Below are 19,738 nucleotides of genomic sequence, written 5' to 3'. Positions count from 1 at the left end.
GTGAGTCTCTTTCTTGTTGTTGTTGTTGTTGTTGTAGGTGGATTTGTCCCGCAGCGCTTCCCTCAGACGGAGCTGAACAGAAGATCAATTGTGTACATCATCAACCCGGACAGAGAGTCTCTGTCAGACAGTCTGGAGTTCACAGTGTCTGATCCTTTAGGGAACACCGGGTCCTCTCACATGTAAGGAGACACTAAAACAGACTTTATAATGATGCTTTGATTCAAGTCTTCACTGTGCTGCTCCTTCTCTCTGCAGACTGGAGTTCAGCTGGTCCACCGTGGAGCTGTCTCAGTCTCAGGTCTCTGTGTGTGAGGATCGAAGGACCGTCTCTCTGGACATCAGCCGAAAAGGAAACTTAGCAGAGTCTTCGTACGTCACAGTCAAGGTCTGACTGCTCCTTACTTTGTCTTACTGAGACTGTGAGAGAGGTTCTCATCCCAAACAGATGTTTGCTCTGTTTTTCATTCTTATATCCCCACCTTTCGTCTGTTTCTCTGTCACAGGTGAAGGAGGTGACGGCAACAGCTGGTAAAGATTTCCTCATTAGCCCGTCTTCCCTCGTCCAGTTTGACCCAGGTTTGTTTTCACTCAGGTGGAAAACATCATTATTATTTCTTAATCTTATAAAGATAAGTTTACTCTGAGGAGCTTTAGTGAGTCTGGGGTAAATTGAGAGAAGTATTAGTTCAGTAAAGTTCTTCCCACAGAACATCAGCTGCTCTAAACGCCGGAGGTCTATGCTGCTGCTCTCCCGGCCTTGGGCTTTGGCATTCCACTAAGGCACATGAGTGGTCCGGTGGTCCTGACTGAAAGAGCCTTGAAGCAAGTCCACAAAAGTTTTGACTGTTTCTAAACAAAAAAATTGAAAATAAATATCAACCCAAGAGCAAATATGTGGCTTAAAAATAGTGCTGAAGATGGCTTACAAAAGAAAAATATTTTTCCTCTTTGACTGTGTCCCACCACAAAACTCATCGGGTAAAAAATATTAAACCAAGGTGGACCTGAAGGACAACTACATGTACAAAACATTTCAACGAAATTCTTGAAATGTAAAAAAAAAAATTACAAAACAAAATGATGTCATGAAAAGCAAAAACATTTCATCAAACAGAACATTTTATGAAACTCAAAAATGTTTCACAAAATTCTAAGACGGATTCTAACTCAAAAATCACAAAATACAACAACATTGGACACATCAAAAACAAATTTAAACCAAAACAAAACTATAAAATATTTTTATATTTCATTAAAAATGTCTCATAAGATATTTTTGTGTTCTGTGAATTATCTTTGCATTTCATTAGTTGATTTTTTTTGCATGTGAACTTTTTCTCTAGAAACATTTTGTGTTCCATGACATTTTTTGGCGTTCAATGAAATGTTGTTTGTGTTCATGAAATGTTTGTAAATTTGACATTTAGGGCCACCGTATGGAACCACAGCCAGGTGCAAACTGCTGGAAGCAATAGTTTACCAATAAAAGGAGTGCGTGTAGAAAATACTGAAATAAGGAAAACGTTACAGCAACCCTTCAGATTTTAGTCAGGAGAGGAAAATGTTGGCACAGTGTGCGTGTTAAAATGTGAAGGCTAGGAGACAAACAAAAACATTTTTAGTCAAGGACATTATGTGGAGTTGCATTTTGGGACTTAAATGTTAAATCAGAGTGAGGAGTAAAGTGAAAAAGTTGCATGTTTCTGTGTTTGAAGGAATGTCAAAGAGGATGTGGCAGACCGAGATCATTCAGGATCAGCTGGAGGAGTTTGAGGAGAAGTTTGAAGTGCTGCTGGTCGCTCCTGAGGGAACGGTGATCGGACGGACTGACAAGGCTGAGATCGCCATCAAGGACTCAGGTAGACTTTCAGTAAATATAAATAATGTGTGTTTATTTATTTTCGGTAAAATCAGGTACTTTCCAGAAAAAGAAAAATAATTCAGTTCAAAATAATCCAGAATTGACTTTGTAAGAGTCAAGCTTCATTGTCAGAAGGGGGCGCCAGAGTACAAAGTCATCATAGAGGCATGATAAGAATAAATCTGGAATAAAATGAGATGATACATTTAGAAAGATTATTGATCTTTCATTGATTGAAGTGAATTGGATTACATCAAAGAAAACAAGAAATTGGATTAATAAGAAAAAACATCAAATTAATTTGGGCATTTTACAAACAAATGAAAAATGGTATTATTGCATACATCTCTTCATGTATCTATACATAAACACAATCTACTGTTTTTATGTATAATCCATAATTTCTATATTTATTTTAGTTTTTCATCATTACTTTTTCAATGTCTTGATTACTTTCCCTTCAAATAAAGAGACAAAAACACACCAAAGCTTAAAAAAATACAATGAAATAATTTATATTATATACAGAAAAAAATTGCATATTTATCAAATAAAGTACTTAATGTCATAAAACAAATATGTATATTCAGAAATATATGCTAATATTCTTTAAATATTCATACATGATCTGTTTTATTCAGTTATCTAACACAGTTATCTTACACTGACTCTAAACCGACCGTTTAAAAACTTTGATATCTTCTCAAAGACACAAATAAGACAGAACTTATCACCACAGGTCGGTGCAGACTGAACCAGAACCGTGAGGCTCCTCTCCTCAGAGGTAAAGAGATCCGGTCTGACAAGTATCCCCCTCATGGATCCATTCATCTCGAGAAACTGCCGCTCGGCACAGAAGCGGTCGTCTGGAGTCGAGGAGACAGCATCCCTAGACCTTCACCGGATGCCACGAAGAAGAAACTCAAAGTTCGCAACAACCCAAAGACGGTAAGAGTCTCGTTTGAAACATCAGCATGGATCTGCCTTGTTGTTTCCTCTAAACTAAACTGCTGCTGTGTTTGAACTCACAGATTGCCCCTTCATCAGTCTTTCACAACGGGACGGACATTGTTTACACGGTAAGCTGCGGCTGATTCTAACCTGAAGTTACCTGTAAGCTGTAAGAAAATGTATCAAATATATCATGTTTGATTCCAGTATCATGGGATCATGCAAATGCAAGTAGAAGACGACACCTCTCCATCGAGGACAGGCCGGAAAGCAAACATCCGTGTTGTGCAGCACGCGGCATCAGCTCCCCAAAACAAGATCTCAAAACCTCCAAAGAGTGGGCCAGCACGAGCACATGTGAGTCTGAACCCTCCTGGAGGTTTCTTCGTCATGGAAACTTTACTTCATGTTGAGGCAGCAGAGATTAATTCACTCCAGCTCTGTGATCGAGTCCAGTTTGTTAATCCTCGAGTTGAGTTCAAGGCTGCCAACTCTTGTTCGGAAAAATCAACCTTTCGATCTTTAATAGGCTTTCCTGTGACTAAAAGACTCGTAGGAGCTTTAAAAACAATTAACTGATGGATTAACGCTCAAACAGAAACAAACAAACCAGCGTGCTGCCAGGTAGAAGCTTTAAACTGATTTCACTGTGGTGTGTTTGGCTCGAAGGCTTCATCTGATAACCTCGTACACAAACCCTGCGTGCCAGAGCTGATGGGACTCCTGCACTTCAACCAGAGCACCAACCAGCTTTTCCACTGCAATGGCGTCAACTGGAAACCCTGGGCACCCACTGATCAGGTAACAGAGAGGGGAACCTTCAAGCATGCAACAGCTTCTCTGCATGTCTGTGAGAATGGATATTGAAATCTCTTATTGTGTCAAAAATATCTCGATTTTCTGACATGAGACGTTAAAGGTGAGGAGAATCTTTGCCTCTGTGACGTTAAAGGGGAACTCCAACATTTTTTTACCCTTACCGTACCTGCATGTTGAGTCTAGTCGAAGTTTGAAACAGCTTCAAGAGACTATGTGAGGTGTTAGTAATCCTTTGGTCCAACTTTACTCAATACAAGTCTGAAAGTTCTTGTTTTTGGCCACAAACAGACTCTAATTGTTAATCTTAGTGTCTTACAACATCACAGACCTTTTTATCAGAGTAGTCAGCAGAAATGAGTAACTTTATCATGCTGGAGTTGTTGGTCTACCCCTGCTATGACTGGATCGCTTCTTTTTGGATTACGGCAGAGTGCACAAACATTGTTCCTGCATTAAAGCTTACTGATAATGCAACAGTAGACCAACAACTCCCATGTGCTGGCGATTGTTTTATCTCTTTACATTTGGTAGCAATGACTCACAGCACAGCTCATTCTGTCCACAGGGGGCGCCAAAATCAAGGCAACTCATCTTATTTCCTATTAAACATCTAAATGAATTTTTTGAAGACTGTGTCAGAAGCTTGATTCTGATTGGTCAAAACCCTTTGATGATGGTTATTAACTTTCAATAACATGAGCAACATCAGAGGCAAACTGATCACACGACATGTCAAGTCAATCCACGGAAAAGAGTTCAGACACATTAAGCTTCTGCTTGTTGACACCATAGACCGTAAAGTGAGGTAAAACCGTTAGCTTCTGTTCGCATCAAAACAACGTGGCTAGAACGTTAGCTTTGGTTATCATGCTAAATCAGCAGGCTGCGGACATTTTCATATTGGATCCTGTCCGGCAATATTATCAACGAACGGAGCAGGTGAGAGAAACTTTAAGTTAGTGATCTCTACAACGAAACTTAAACCATGAGCGGTGGTGATGATAGCAGCAGGGTTCAAAGTTGTGACATTTGTTTATTTTTAAAGGTGTGTGAACCGCAGAGCTCAGAGAAGGAGAGCTGAATGAGGACAGTTTCATGTTCAATCCACCGCAACAGGCAGATAAAAATCCATCACCACGGAACGATCACTGACAAGGAATCACTGGGACTATTAAAAAAAAACAGAAATCATTTTTAGATTGATAAAATAATCTTTAATCAATGTTTTTTGAAAGTTAGTAGTCGGGTAATAAGCAGGATAATGTATGAAGAGCAAGTAGTTATGGGAAGGGGTTCGTCTGACGATGGACAGGACTCACTCTCACTTGTCTCACCCTGTCGGGATTCTGTTTCCCTTAACCACCTGCTAACCAAACATCATCCCTTACTTAACTGTCAACATATTTGACTTCTTCCCTCTCTGACTCAGATGGTGGGCGCTCAGAGGTGTCCTCAGGGTTGGACCTTCCATGCTGGGCGCTGTTTCATCCTCAGCACCGAGCACAGAGTCACGTGGAGCACGGCAAACAGAGCCTGCAGAGAGAGGTACACTTTCACACGGGACCAGATAAAAAAAGACTCATTCCAGAGGGAAAGACTGAGAACGCATGCTTCTGATTACTTGCCTGTCATGCATGAAATCCATGTAATCTGGGTTATTACACTTAGAATGATCCTTCTGAAGACATAACGCAGCTTGTCTTTGTGATTACAGATATAAAGGCAGTCTAGCAAGCGTTCTCTCTAAAGCTGACATGGACTGGATGTGGGACTTTAGTGGAAGGAAACCTTTTTGGATCGGTGAGTGTCTAAGGAACATTTCTCACAACACCATCCTGCTGTGTTTGTTACATTATATAAAGGATTTAAGTCGTCAAACTTAAGGTTTGTCAGAGGAAAACAAACAAAAAAAGAAAGAACCAGACTAGAACCATGGAGGGGATCCAGAAACATATTCCTAAATAATAAAGTAAATGAATAAACCTTGACTCTGACTCATTTTCCTCCCACTGTTTCAGGCCTGAATGACCGGGAGGGCAGAGGACGCTGGGAGTGGGCGGGCGGCGAGTCGGTCAGCTATACAAACTGGAGGAAGACGCCACCTCGCTCGAAAACGAAGGGCAACAAAAAGTGCGTCCTGGTTTGGAAGAGAGCAAAATGGCAAATCAGGGACTGTAAGACGAGCAGAGGTCATCGCTTCGTGTGTTCAGTGAAAACATGAAAACACAGAAGCACAGCCGAGAGGACAGACTGATCCTCAGGACTTTTAAACTTTCCAACAAGGAGCAACTGGAACTCTTTATGTCATTGTTAATGAATCTATAATGTGACACTTATTATGTCTGAGAAGCTACGTACTATGTGATGATGTTTACACACATTTATTTTAATTAAACACTGAAAGTATTGTTATATGTAAAGCTCACAAGGTATGTTTTAGAATTTATTTGAGGCATTTGTTGACATTTTCTCAGACGAACTCTGCACTTCTGTTGTTCAGCTACATGAATCACTTTATGGTACACAGAGCCGTGCAACAGCAACCTCTTGAAAGGCTCCACACTTTACAAAGTCTTAAAACTGAGCTGTGTTCATCATTCATCAGAAACGAATAATCTGCTAACAGAGCTGGTAGTTAAAGCTGGTGGGAAATGAATAAAGCGGTCTGATCTTAAAGATCTGAGTTTTTTGTGGACACCATGTTGAAAAGAGGCTGTGAGCTGAGCTGCTGCAAGCTTTTCAGGTAAGGATTCCCTCTGTGTCTGTCTGCACTTGTGTCCTCCTGTCCCAAAAGACTTACATTGTGACAATAATCCTGAAAAACTCTGTATAAAGCAGTTTTACTTTAAAATAAGTGTACTTCTCAACAGGGCTTTGGGGGCTATGAGCTGAGCTGCTGTTGACTATGGCTCACAAGCTGAATTATATCCATCACAAGCTTGTATTATAAAGTACTATAAAATAACTGTGCCTTAACTTTAAACAAAGAGAAGGTACTTTACGACCTGGGCTCTTTCAGTGCTCTTCTGCAGGGTTTTGGGGGCTGTGAGCTGAGCTGCTAACTGTAGCTTAATTTAAGATTTTAGAACTATCAGGACTTGAATTCACACACTAAGAAAGTAAAATGATCCTTAAGAAGGCTGTGCTCTCTTCCTGTTCTAAGCTGATGTATCATAATAAATCCTGGAAAACACTGAATAATGCGGTTACGAGTGTATCTCTAATTGTCTCCTGCTGTCAGGGTCTGAGAGCTGAGCTGCTGCTAACTGTACTTAACATTCAGTGTTTCTTCAACGTTCTTCTGCAGGGTTTGGGGGGCTGTGGGCTGAGCTGACTTGAACTTACACAGTGGTCTCTTCCTCTAAATAAACCAAGTGAAACACCACATAAAGCAGTTATCAGTGTTCTCTAGTGCTGTTCTGCAGGTTTTTGGGGACTCTAAGCTGAGCTGACCTGAATTCGCACACCATGAAAGTAACATAATCCCAAAGCAGGACTATTCACAGATGTATCTTCCTGTGAACAAATCAAGTAAAACACCAAATAAAGCAGTTGTCAGTGTTTCTCTGCTTCTCCTCTGCTGAGCTGTCATGGTCTGTGAGCTGAACTGCTGTTAACATCATCAGCTCATCTGCTCATTTCCCCTCACTTAGATAACAGAGTTAAAGTGACAGGTGTTGATTTGAAAGGTTTAATTGTTGGCTTGAGAGCTGTAATAAATGTGCATCTTGCAGAAACTCACGTCAGGAGTCTGCTGTGGAGCTGAAATGAAAAGCTTATGAAGAGCAGTTAAAGCTTCTCATTAAGGAGCTAAATCTGATCTGACCAGTTCAGTCCAGATAATTTAGTTACGTAAATGTTTGTTATGATTCTGTCCTCCATGAGCAATTTCCCACAAGACACGCAGCTTCCTGTGTCCCAATCCTGTTTACTTTCACTCATTTGATTTGCATTAAATCAGATTGCCACAATTTAACAGACACACTGAACTCTATGTAGAGATGTACTGTTTGTTTTCAGAGTCTGGGAGCAAAATAAAATTAAAATGATGAGATGTTTGCTGTGAAGTGGACTAAAGCCACAAAAAGGGAGGAATGGTTCAGATAGAGCAAATGTTTACAGGGAGGAGGGGGGAGAAAAAGCAGGCATTAAATTCATCTAAGGAGGCTCTTAATAAGGAGCATCATGTCTTAATAAAGGATCTTTTGTTTTGTTAAATGATCTGTGTATAAAAACACTTCTTTAAAGATCAATGTACCTAAAACATGTCTGAAAGTTTCATTACTTTGTAGAAATACTATTTTCTACTGAGCCTCTGAAGTCCCAAAAATTTGTTTTTTTTATACTTTGGGAACAAATTACCATCTTGTGCACACAGTATAACAACTTGTTCCCACAAGGCTATCGTTTTTTGTTATATTGGTCCCACAAGAATTCAACTTGTGCCCACAAGATGATTAATTTGTTCCAACAAGATAACTTGTGGGCACATTTTATCTGTCTTGTTGGAACAAGTTATTATCTTGTGCCTAGAATAAAAGTATCTTGTGGGAACTGGTTATATTTATGTGTGCACATGATAATAACAGGTTCCCACAAGATTATTACATTTTGTGCACATGACATTTGAGTTGTTTCCACAAGATAACAACATGTAAGCACAGTATAACTCTCTTGTTGGAATAAGTTATTATCTTGCGCACCCAAGCTCATAACCTGTTACCACAAGATAATTGTAATTTGAGCACAAGATAATTATATTGTGTGCACAAGATATTTCAGTTTCTACAAGATAACATATGAGCACAGTAACTGCATGTGGGAACTGGTTATTATTTTGAACCCACAAGATCATTAACTTGTTAACATTTTTGTGCAGGTAAAAGTTATCTTGTGGGAATTATTGTGTGGACACAAGATTATTAATTTGTTCCCACAAGATAATATAATAGCCTGTTCGCAAAAGATAATGGAGTTGTTTCCACAAGATAAAAACATGTAATCAAAATCTAACTTTCTTGTGGGAACTAGTGATTATCTTGTGCCCAGAATCAGTTGTGTGAACAAGATAAAAATATGTTGCCGCAGAGTTATTGTATTTCGGGCACAAGATAATAACTTGTTCCCATATTAAATTGTGTGCACAAGATATTTAAGTTTCCAGAAGATAACAATATGTGAACACAGTAGAACTGTGTTGTGGGAGCAAGTTATTATTTTGTGCACGCAAGATTAAAAAAATGTGTCCACAAGTTAACAGTTTTCTGCAAAATACATGTATCTTGTGGAAACTGGTTATATTTGTGTGCACAAGAAAACAACACAAGATAACATATCGCCACTAAATAATTAAATTGTAGGCACAAGTTAATACGCTGTGTGCACCGTTTTAAAAAATGTTCTAATTGGTCTTCAGTTGCTCTGATATTTTGTGAACAGAAAAAAAGTTTACAAGTTACAAGTTTACAAAATAATTAAAGTAAAGAAACTTACGCAAAAAGTTTTGTACCAACAGCTCTTTTATTTTCCATTCAAAGGATGCATAAAATTGAGGAAAATCTTGAATTATCTTACAAAGTATTTTCAAGGAAGAACAAATCCTTCAATTTCAGATAACACACATTAATTGGAGACGTGATCATATCTCTGTGTTAAAATACAGCCTCTTATAATAAACTATAGAGATGTGTGCCAGAGTTCATGCTCAGACGTCCAGCTGTTACTGAGCACAAAGAAGGAACATGTATGATGTGATGTCTGTGATATATAACCTCCTATCTCCTCTGTGCTCTATATAAGCCTGTGTTGTTGTCCTCCTCCCTCTGTTTGAGAACCCGCTGCTATGACGGAGATCTGGGCCAGTGGGTCCTGCGAACCACAAGGTTAAGCACCAACGTGATTATCCCCATCATGTGATCCACAGACCGGCCATGAAAGAGAGCTTTTTACATGAGCTGTAAGAACTCCCCTGAGGTTTGCATGAAGTCAAAAGGATACTCGGGATCTTCTTCAGTTCGGTAAGTCCTCCTCAGGTGGTCCAGATCCACCTGAGTCCTCAGTCTGTGTTAGTGTGTGTTTAAAAACTTACCCTGATACTTTAGATGATCTGTATCTGAACAGTTAAAGATGAATGAAGATGTTGCTTCCTGTATTCCTTACATTTTTGTGCAAAGTTTCAAAGCTGTGTCTGAAACATCTGTGAGTTCAGAGGAGAGTCTTTGAAGTTTAAGAGAGAGACGCACCTTTCTGAACATTTCACCCCCAGCCTTGAATAAAATGGAGTCTTCTACTGTAAGTTAACATGCTAGGGACATTACCAGCTGCTCATTTACTTGAAGTGTCTTCTCCAGGCATGTGCTGTGAAACAGACAGACTGAAATCCCTCTATCACTCATCATTCTTTTCTTTTTACGCACAGAGCAGCACTGCTTTCCAACAATATTAACCTTTGTGTGAGTTTCTCTGAGCATTTCTGCCACATTAAGTCATCCTGCTGTGGAGTCTGTAAGGAGCTTTTATTTCCTCTGCTGTTTCACTGAAGGGGTTTTATTGCTTTGCTTATATCTCTACATAGTGTTGGTTCAAATAAGGCTGGTTGGTGGGCGTCTGTGTCAGCTACTGTCACCTTTCTTTCTCTGGGAAAATGAATGTGTCCTTAAAATGTGCCTGCTGACTTTTTAAGCCATGCTGTGTTTAAATGTTGTATTTAATGTATGCTTGAAGTTATTATGTAGTGAGATGAGTATCAGTGTATTCCCTTCTTCCCCCAGAGGGAGGTGAGCAGATTCAATCTCATGGCTCATGTTTTAGGGTGATGGGACACACCTGGAGTCAGGTTGAAGAATGAAGCCTACCATATGTCAGAGTTTAAGGCCAAATAAAGGAATAAAACATATGTAACATTTTCAGAATAGCATTGAAAAAGAAGGTTTCACCATCACAAGACAAAAGCCATAAAAGGACGAGGTGGTTTTATGACTAAAAGTTGCAGCATCACAAGGAAAGGTCATCATGTAAGACTGTGGTTGTGTTTTATAAAGCTGCCGGCACTAAACTAAGGAATGTTGAGCATGTTGGGAAGTTATTCTTTACTCAAGGTTTCATAAATGACTGAAAACTTCATCTTTATCAGCACCACACTCTCAGGACTCAAAGTCCATGGTGGACGGGTTGTCTTAGACGGTGATTCTCAACCTCAGGGTCCCCAATATGGGTCACAAGATCATCTCATAAACTGTATAAATAATGGATGTAGTACCCACAACATCACCTATTTGTTCCTGAGCGCTGTTTTGAAGCCAATCATCGGTGGGAGCCATATTGGAAATGTTGAACTCAACCTAACATCTGTCGAGCTAGTGTGACGTAAAGAGGCGGGCTTTGAGCCTCCTAGCCAACAGCTACAGTGTTCCCGCCTGTCAGTCAAGTCAGTCATGTCCTTATTTAGGCAAAACTCGTAATCTTAATATTTACTGAACCGTTGTTGTTTACTAATGCTACAAAGATCGTCTTTTGAATTGGTGTGTATGTGGTTTCCAGTGTTTCTGCAGCCAGCCTCAAGCGGATGCTCGATGAACTGCAGTTTTTAACACTTCCTGCATACTTTGAGACTGGAGGTTGCTGCTTGGATCGTCTTTGTGAGTTGTCAGATGATACAAAAATACATATACATCACATGTACCCAGGATCCAAGATCAGCACCTGCTATGCGCCAAATGCAGGTTGATGTTCCATTGAGATGGCTATGCGCCCCATGTTTAAAGTGATGTTTGAGGTATTTCAGCCTGTATTGATAGGAAAGATAAAGAGAGACAGGAAACATGGGGAGAGTGAGAGGAGACATGAAGAAAATGTTCTAGGTAAAGAATCGATCCAGCGACCGCTGCAACGAGGACTGTAGCCTCTGTACATGGGGCGCATGATTAAAAATCTAGGTTAAAAGTGCCCCATGGCTGCTAAATGTTTGTACCATAATAACCACATATTAAAATCTGTTCACTGTAACAGTGTCTGCTAAGCTTGGACCGTTTGTTGCAGGATCAAGTCTTTAAATGAAAGGTGTTCAGGCTTCAGTGAAACAACAATCGGTTCTCAGTTTGTATTCAGCATGTTTGTATCTTATTGACACGTACAGCAACAAATGGACAAAAATGTGTTTCAGTATTGCTTCAGACCGGCAGTGTGTTTGCTGCTTGGCCGCTGTAGGCGATGTTTCTATCTCACACGGTCGAGGTCAAGCCTTGAACACCTATGATATCACTGTTTGGGTCGGGAACCGTTGGTCTATAAAGCAGCCTTGTAATATCATGACCGTAATCTTGAATTATTATGGCATAATTCTCGAAATTTGATCCTACTACTCTGTCGTACCTACTAATCAACTTAAAGCTACCTGGTTCCTCATTTTGGCTGCGTGTTTCTGTTGTAGTCGTCTGGACGCATCAAAACCGTTCTCTTCTGGTTTTCCATCAGCAGAGTTTAAGATTGTCTGATCTCTGTCCATGGATATCTACATACAGTATACAAGAAGAATCTGTTGGTGAAAGACAAAGTATCTGGTGTCCAAATATTTTTGTTGAAAGTAAAGTAGTCAGAACACATTGGCTCAAAAGTGGAAACCGTTGACTTTTTTTTGTTTCTATGATCAGACATCTGGACATAAATGGAGTTTTTTTATTTGTTTTTTTCTCCATTTCGAGTCTGTTTTCATCCTTGAGTTCCTAACTGGACAAAGTTTTACAGTTTAAAGTTAAAGTTTTAACTGCCACCAAAGCTTTACAGCCATCAGATGATGGCCAATGTGTTGTGCCGTTGTGATTGGTGTGATAGCAATCCTATCAGAAAGTGGTGTGGGATCAATCTCTTAAATATCAACGTGCATCTGGAAACAGAGCAACAGGGATGCAGTTATTGGCTCAGCATGCACCATCAGTGTTTGCTGTTTACTGGAGAGCATTCATGTTAGGTTAGTCGTTTGTTACTGACAAAAATTCAAAGCTCATTAAGACGATATAAGAGCAGGTATGTTGGTTTGAGAGTGAGAGAGTTAGAGTAGGTCCTTCAAAGTACAAAGCGTTTGAATGTGACAGTCTGATCTACAGAGGATTTCCTTACAATTACGTCACATAGCCTATCGTCCAGCATCAGGTAGTTAGCTGGTGAGCTCAGTTGTAGTTTAACAGTTTTGAGAGATTTGAGAAATTTACAGCAATAAGGACAAACTACGACGTGCAGATAAGAGCAGGTTTATCCACGAAAAGACCTCGCTGATCAGATAGGTTTCTATTCTAGTCAATGGGTTAACCTGCTCCATTGCATTCGGGCTGCGTCTCTGATCCGGCAGGTTGAAGCCTTCCGGATCAGATACACAAGACTTCTACTTTTGCCCGATGCCGGAGCACGATGCCTCAATCTCAACAGAGCAGGGCGGGACAGGAAGTCAGGCACCAAAAGAAAATGAAAACATCCTGTTATCACCAGATCGTATTTCACTTAACTACAACAACAAACCGTCATGATGAGCGGAGCCAGGCCTGGAGTCAACAGGTCAGAGGTTTTCAGAGGACTATAAAGACAACATGGACGAGGAGAGGAGGAGGAGAATCCTTGATTCATTAATTACCGCGGGAAAACCTCGGTCACATGACTCCAGCTGTCTGAGGATCCCGCTCTGTGCTGCGTTCTGAAAACGCAACCCGTGGATGTTGACGGACGAGAGAGCACGGAACCGGACCACAGCAGATCCGAGACAGACCGGACATGGATCTGGTGGAAGTCCTTCATGACACCATTGAAATACATTGAGCCTATGTGTATTTAGCGTCTTCTTGAGTGAGCAGTAATTGTAGACCGTGTTCTTTAAACTGTATATGGAGTAATGAATTAAAAACAATTGAATTGGATGTATATATTCGCCCTCGTTCCAAGGCCAGGATGATAGACAGTCAATTAAACCTAACAGCACCAACAGACATGAAAACTGGTGGCATCCCCATGAAAGGGATGGATGCACGCCATGCATCCTCCATGGCTGCATTTGAAGGCACCTTTGAGCGTGCCGCTGTGACACCATCAGTCTCTGAATGCTCAGGATGCAGCTTTAGTTAAACTGGAAAGAAAGATGTTGACATATCACAGTTGAACCAATAATTCAATCTGTCATTACTTCTCCATGTTTCTCTTTTAAATCTATTTCTCCATGTTTCTCTTTAAATACATCCAATATGTGAAATAAATCTGACCACGGTGAAACTGTAAATGCATTCAATTGTGTGTCCCTGTAGATGAAAATGTGTCCTCAATCATGAACACCGTTTCCTTCATGACTCTGATCCTCTCTCTTCTTCTCTCTGCAGGTTCGATCATGACAAATTCATCTGAATTCTCTCCTACTCTTCAACCATAAAAGCTGGAGCGGAGGAGGTCACACCGCCGACGTTTTTCCCATGGATCATCAATCCTCCGGCCAACACAGTCAAACCGGCCAAGCCCCAAGCTTTCAGTGGCTTACTTATGCTTACCAGAACCTGAAAGAGATCCCCTATGAGACTATTCTGACACAGACTGAGACTCTGGAAGTGCTGGACCTGAGTAACAATCTACTGGAGGAGTATCCTTTACTTAACAACCAAATTTTGCAAAGATCTACTGGTGTTTCAGTTTAAAAAGCGACCTTGTTAACTGAAGACTTTCAGCTGGATGCATACCTCACAAACATCTTTAGATGATCATTAAATATCTAATGAGGATATTTGAACATCTGAATACAAACTAAACTAGGATGCATTCCCGAGGACTCCTTCTTTTTTTCAACAGCTGTTGTAAACTCCACAAACACTGACACGTTCAGCTGAAGGTCTCCAGTTTACAGGGTCACTCTTCAGACTGTAACACCGGGAGATGACAGAGACGCATTCACACTATCACGCTCAGAGAAGACCAATGTTCAGGAGTTATTAAACCAAGTGAATCACAGGTGTGTGTGATGTTATTGTGGAAGCAGGGTGAAATAAAAACACTGAGGGTACTCTACCAATCAGAAACATTCAGCACTGCAGGCCCCACCCCAAAGGTTCCTGGACCTTTGGAAAGTACTACCCCTTCAGCAGGAACTTTCCAGGGGGAAATTATCTACTCAGGACCTAAAGTTAGACCTAGTTCCTGCTGTGGAAGTGGGCATAGTTCCTCCAAAGGTCCCTAGTTCCTGGGGAAAGTTCCTGTGGTTAAAAAGCACCTATAGTTCATTGAAGAGAAGATCCTGTAACTAAAAGTTCCTGGAACTTTTGGTTGGAAAGCACCATAGATGTTGAATCAATGTCTTCAATAGTCATTGGAAAATGTTTTACTTTTCAACCAGTGTTTGCTAATCTATGTTGAGAGTTAAGAATAGTTTAATTTGTATGCTCTCTCTTGGATCATTAGCATGCAGATGCATTAGATGAGTTAGCTTCTGATGCCTCTATTTGTCCACAAAGATATCAGTGTTGGATAACAGTTCTGTAGCAGTAGCCTGCGCATAATTGTCACAAAACTGTACTCTTCTTCAGGGGCTAAAGGGACAAAGGTTCTGTGCGAGTAAGAATGAGGGCGGGGATGACTGTTGATGATCAAACTCTCGCCACAGTCCATGTAGTTCACTGGAGGAAAATAAAAGGAGCAGAAATGATAGCTAAGGTCTTAATGTGCATAAATCTAACCACTATGAGCTGTTTGGTTTTCTCCAGCAATTGTCTGCTGAGACATCGTGTTGATTCAGTCGGTCGTTGGTTGTTAGAGTTGTTACTTTGAAGGTTTTGGTTGGAGCTTTTAAATAAACATTAACAGGGAGGGGTGGAAGTGTTCACCTGTGAGTTTGGATATCAATAAACTCTCCAGGATGTCATTCCTGTTTAAAGAGTCATCAAATGGATGTTCATCAGACAAACAGACAGCTCTGTTTTTTCCTCACGCATGTCATAATGATGAATAATGTTGGATTGGCTTCCTCCAACAGCCCAAAGACTTGTTTTGTGTTAAGTGAGTGTCTGGATGTCTGTTTATTTGTTGGCCCTGTGAGAGGCTGGTGACCCAACCAGGGAGGGGATCGCCTCCAGCCCGGAGACGATGAGTGGTATGGATAATGGATGGTTGTTTTTGGTCTTCTCTGTCTGATGATGAAGCTACAGGAGAACTTAAAAGACTTAAAAGAAAACTCAATGCTGATACTCAGTATCAATCAATCTTTATTTCTATAGCACCAAATCACAACAAATGCTATCTGAAGACTCTTTCCAAACAGAGCAGGTCTAGACCGTACTCTATGTTCCATCATTAACAAAGACCCAACATCAAGACAGGATAAGATCCAGTCCTATCTCATCTACAGGGCTCAGTCTGATCTCATCTTAATCCACCATGAGCAGAGCACTTTGCAGCATTTAGCAAGTTACAGTGGCAAGGACAAACTTCCTTTAACAGGTAGAAACCTCCAGCAGGACCAGACTCATGTTAGACACACATCTGCTGAGACCGTGTTGGAGAGAGGGATAGAGGGAGATGTAGAGAGAGAGATGATAGTGATGAGACAGATAGTAGTAGTTGTAGCAGCTGGAGTCTGGCACGTCCACAGCAGCAGGCCATCTATTGCAGAGATCCAGAGGAACCTATGAGACAAGGGAGCTCAGGGACTCCAGAAAGGTCTATGGTTAGGAACTTTAATTGGACAGGAAGAGTAAGGTAAACTTTATCTTCAGGATTTCTGTTGTGGAGATACTTGGTTATTGTTTGGTTTCTGTTGTTTGATGATGGGGTTAAAGGAGACGTTTGAGGACTCAAAAACTTATAGGAAAAGTGAATGTGTGTGTGTTTAGTTTCATGGTTTTCTGTTGGTTGGTTGGTTGGTTGTCTGTTGGCGTTGTAAGCTTGGATTGTCAAAGGTAGAAAGATTAATTCTCTAGGGGTCTAAGTTCAGCTGGCACAGACAATCGTTACAGTAATTGTCGAGATACTTTAGTAAAACAAAAGTGTTGGACCAGCTGAGCACAGATCAATAAAGGGCCAATGTTTGTGAATCCAATGGGTCAAGAGTTGTTGTAGGATCCTGGATCATGTCAAGGACTCTGTGTGTGAACCCTGTCCGTGTGTTCTCCTTTATTGAGTAATTATTGGAACCCGGCTCTGCTGGGACGGATGGAGAAGCTCAGCACGCTGATCCTGGACAGCAACAACTACACGTCGCACATCAAGTTCCCGTACATGCTGAGCGTCACCACGGTGAGCATCAACAAGAACAAGATCAACAACCTGCCCGTGTTTGTAGAGGAGGTGAAACGGAAGTTCCCCAACATAAAGTAAGCCTGATGCTGTTTGTTATCTGTGCAGAGGAGCGGTGGATGATGCTGTGATTTTTATTCCTCCTGTTTGTTTTGTTCTTCAAACAGAATCCTCAGTATGATGAACAATGAGGCGGCACCAAGCTACTTCAATGGAGGAAGTCTTACCCAATACAAAGACTACAGGTGAGCATCAAGGTGTCCTTTAATGGTCAGCAAAACCAGAATCACTCTGTACCCTGCATAATCTCCGCTCACAATAAAATATGCCTAAAACTAGCACCTAGAAGAGTATTTTTAATCTAAATATGTTATAATTTGACAACTTTTTGAAGCATTACAAACAAATAAATGAACAGACAAATGTATAAAGAAAGCTTGGTTTATTTCTCTGCCAGGATCAGGCAGTGTGGAGAGGGGGGGTAGGACTTGTGGCTTGCCTGGGCCGTGCTAATACTCTAACTGACTGACAGACTTTGCATTCCATAGTTTTGGTGTATAGTTAAGAAAAAAGGCTGAACTCCTGATTTCTTCGTAAAGAACCGGCTGCAGAGCGTCTAAGAGGCCATGAAGGGTTGTAAAAATCACAGTAATTTAGGCTCAAAGTACGCAAACCTTGGACTTCTTTCTCTTCTTTTAGCTGTAACAGATTTCTGAAGTGGTTATAGAACATGAGTGGATTGTTCCTGGAGACCATGAATGGTTAAATAGCTTCTCGTTGGGTGAGGAGGGAACTAACCTCTGCAGTATTTCTTAAGTGAAAGAAAGCTGCTTTGGCCTCTTTCTTTATATGGGATTATAAATTACAGTCTTAGCTTTGGATAATTCCCACACTCGTGACTTCTGATTTAATCCTTGGGGATGTGTTCATAAAGGACTCATGACAGGTCTCAAATACATCCACCATTAGAACCATTAGTCTCTTTAACACAGCAGGTGCATCCACTCTGTTATAAAGTCCTCTGTGCACTGAGTTTAACCCTGTAACATGATAGGCTTTTAGTGTTTCATCTCTTTGTTCTGATGTCATGCAGCAGCTGCTTCTGCTCTATAGTTAAAGGTACAGTGTGTAGTTTTTAAAGGTACAGTGTATGGTATTAAAGGTACAATGTGCAGAATTTAAAGGTACAGTGTGTAGTATTTAAAGGGACACTATGTAGAATTTAAAGGTGCAGTCTATAGTTTTATGCAGGTACACTGTGTAGTATTCAATGGTAGACTGTGTAATATTTAAATGTAAAGTGTATGGTATTAAAGGTACACTGTGTAGAATTTAAAGGTACACTGTGTAGTATTTAAAGGTACAGTGTGTAGTATTTAATGGTACACTGTGTAATATTTAAAGCTCAGTGTTTTGTATTTAAAGGAGCAGTGAGTTATATTTAAAGGTGCAGTGTTTATTATTTAAAAGTACAGTGAGTAGTATTTAAAGGTACAGTGTGTATTTTCTAAAGATACAGTGAGTAGTATTGTTGCGGCAACACTGTCCAGAGTATGGGGGTTATGGCTGTTGAGCTACAGGTGGGTGGACCTACCTGGTCACGTGACCAATTGACCAATGAGACGGTAACGCTGTGGTCTTGATTAGCTCAAGCAGACACCTGCTGGAGAGGCGAGAAGAAAAGAGACGCCGTTGTCAGAAGCCGTGAAAAGGCATTCTTGCGAAGTTTTTCCCTTTTTTCCCATTGAGTTTTTGTCGTGTGTTATATATGTCACCTTCAAATTAACTGTCATCTGAAACCCTGAGGGGTAACGAGAAGGAAGCAGCTTGAGCTGGTCCTGGAGCCGTGCATGGTGTCCTGGACAGAGGTCGCCACAGGTAGGGTCCGCCTTTTCCCTTTGCCTTTGGCTCGACAGCCGCCTGATTCCTTCCTTTAGTATGGCACGGGCAGCCAACGCTTTGATGCCCTAGACCGAGCTCGTGCCAGGGTTGTGTTGCCTTGACAGTATTTAAAGGTACAGTGTGTATTTTCCAAAGGTACAGGGAGTAGTATTTGGAGGTACAGTGTTTACATTGATGGCAAGCAATAGTATCAATGCACTTGTATCATATTGAATGAATATCTTGTTAACGCCATGTTCTTAATCCTTTTTCAGACAATATGTCATCAGTCAGATTCCAGGCCTTGAGATCCTGGATGACACAGAGGTCCTGGAGAAGGAGCGAGCCCAGGCCAGAAAAACCTACAGGCTTCAGCAGAGCAGACAGAACAGGAGAAGAAGAAGGGAGGACTCGTCAAAGAAACATACGCACACGCAGAAAAGTACAATCAAGTCAAGTGCTATCATAGGAGAGTAGTTTATAGTAAAGTTTTTGATCCCTTACCTTTATATCCCACCTTTATCTGCTTGTTTCAACATGTTTACACTGAGTTAAATATTCAAATGTTTTATAAAGCTGCGCTATGAAATAAAAAAGGAATTATTCTACACGGCTGTGAATCTTTTTCTACACCTGAAGCGACACACTTTAGAAATCATACAATTTAAACAATCTGCTCTGTTGGTTTTGATGCTGCCATCTTCATATGATCCCTTAATTTTACCACTAGAGGGAGCCACAGTTAAACAGACAGCCCAAGCAAATGCACTGCTGGTGAAAATATAAATGGTCAGGTTTGAAGCCAAGTAAGTTTACACATAGAGGGTGTTCTGTTTTGTCTTATTGGTGCAATAGGATACGTAAAAACACAGGATATGTAACTATGTGACCATCAGAAAACATATGTAGAGTTAATACAGGAGCCCTGGGTGGACATGCATCCATATATTTTATTTAAACTACTCTCCCATG

The 19,738-nt window shown here is 40.7% G+C and overlaps 2 protein-coding genes across 3 annotated transcripts in view; both read left to right on the top strand.

The window, feature by feature from the left end:
* Positions 1-6,832, top strand: part of frem1a (Fras1 related extracellular matrix 1a) — a 31,849-nt gene extending 25,017 nt beyond the window's left edge. The window contains exons 27-37 of the mRNA XM_034677017.1: positions 38-182; positions 259-388; positions 507-579; positions 1,719-1,862; positions 2,604-2,812; positions 2,896-2,943; positions 3,023-3,172; positions 3,485-3,616; positions 5,064-5,179; positions 5,349-5,434; positions 5,653-6,832. Of these exons, the coding sequence (XP_034532908.1) occupies positions 38-182; positions 259-388; positions 507-579; positions 1,719-1,862; positions 2,604-2,812; positions 2,896-2,943; positions 3,023-3,172; positions 3,485-3,616; positions 5,064-5,179; positions 5,349-5,434; positions 5,653-5,855 (1,436 nt within the window). The 3' untranslated portion in view covers positions 5,856-6,832. The remainder of the gene's footprint in view (positions 1-37; positions 183-258; positions 389-506; positions 580-1,718; positions 1,863-2,603; positions 2,813-2,895; positions 2,944-3,022; positions 3,173-3,484; positions 3,617-5,063; positions 5,180-5,348; positions 5,435-5,652) is intronic.
* Positions 6,833-14,005: 7,173 nt separating this feature from the next.
* LOC117807552 (leucine-rich melanocyte differentiation-associated protein) lies at positions 14,006-19,356 on the top strand. 2 transcript variants are annotated; one of them, XM_034676879.1, is made up of 4 exons: positions 14,006-14,243; positions 16,771-16,962; positions 17,053-17,130; positions 19,042-19,356. In XM_034676879.1, exons 1-4 carry the CDS (start codon positions 14,080-14,082, stop codon positions 19,241-19,243), a joined length of 636 nt encoding a protein of 211 aa, XP_034532770.1. In that variant the 5' UTR covers positions 14,006-14,079; the 3' UTR covers positions 19,244-19,356. The 2 variants fall into 2 exon arrangements, 1 of the variants encoding a protein (XP_034532770.1); XR_004629994.1 differs by lacking the exons at positions 14,006-14,243; positions 16,771-16,962; positions 17,053-17,130 and adding an exon at positions 18,549-18,763 and having other exon boundaries at positions 19,042-19,156.
* Positions 19,357-19,738: the final 382 nt, after the last annotated feature.

This window comes from Notolabrus celidotus, chromosome 23 (genome assembly GCF_009762535.1).
Source record: "Notolabrus celidotus isolate fNotCel1 chromosome 23, fNotCel1.pri, whole genome shotgun sequence".
NCBI classification, from domain to species: domain Eukaryota; kingdom Metazoa; phylum Chordata; class Actinopteri; order Labriformes; family Labridae; genus Notolabrus; species Notolabrus celidotus.
The sequence above is the reverse complement of the archived record's forward strand: the minus strand, read 5'-3'. Positions and strand labels throughout refer to the sequence as shown.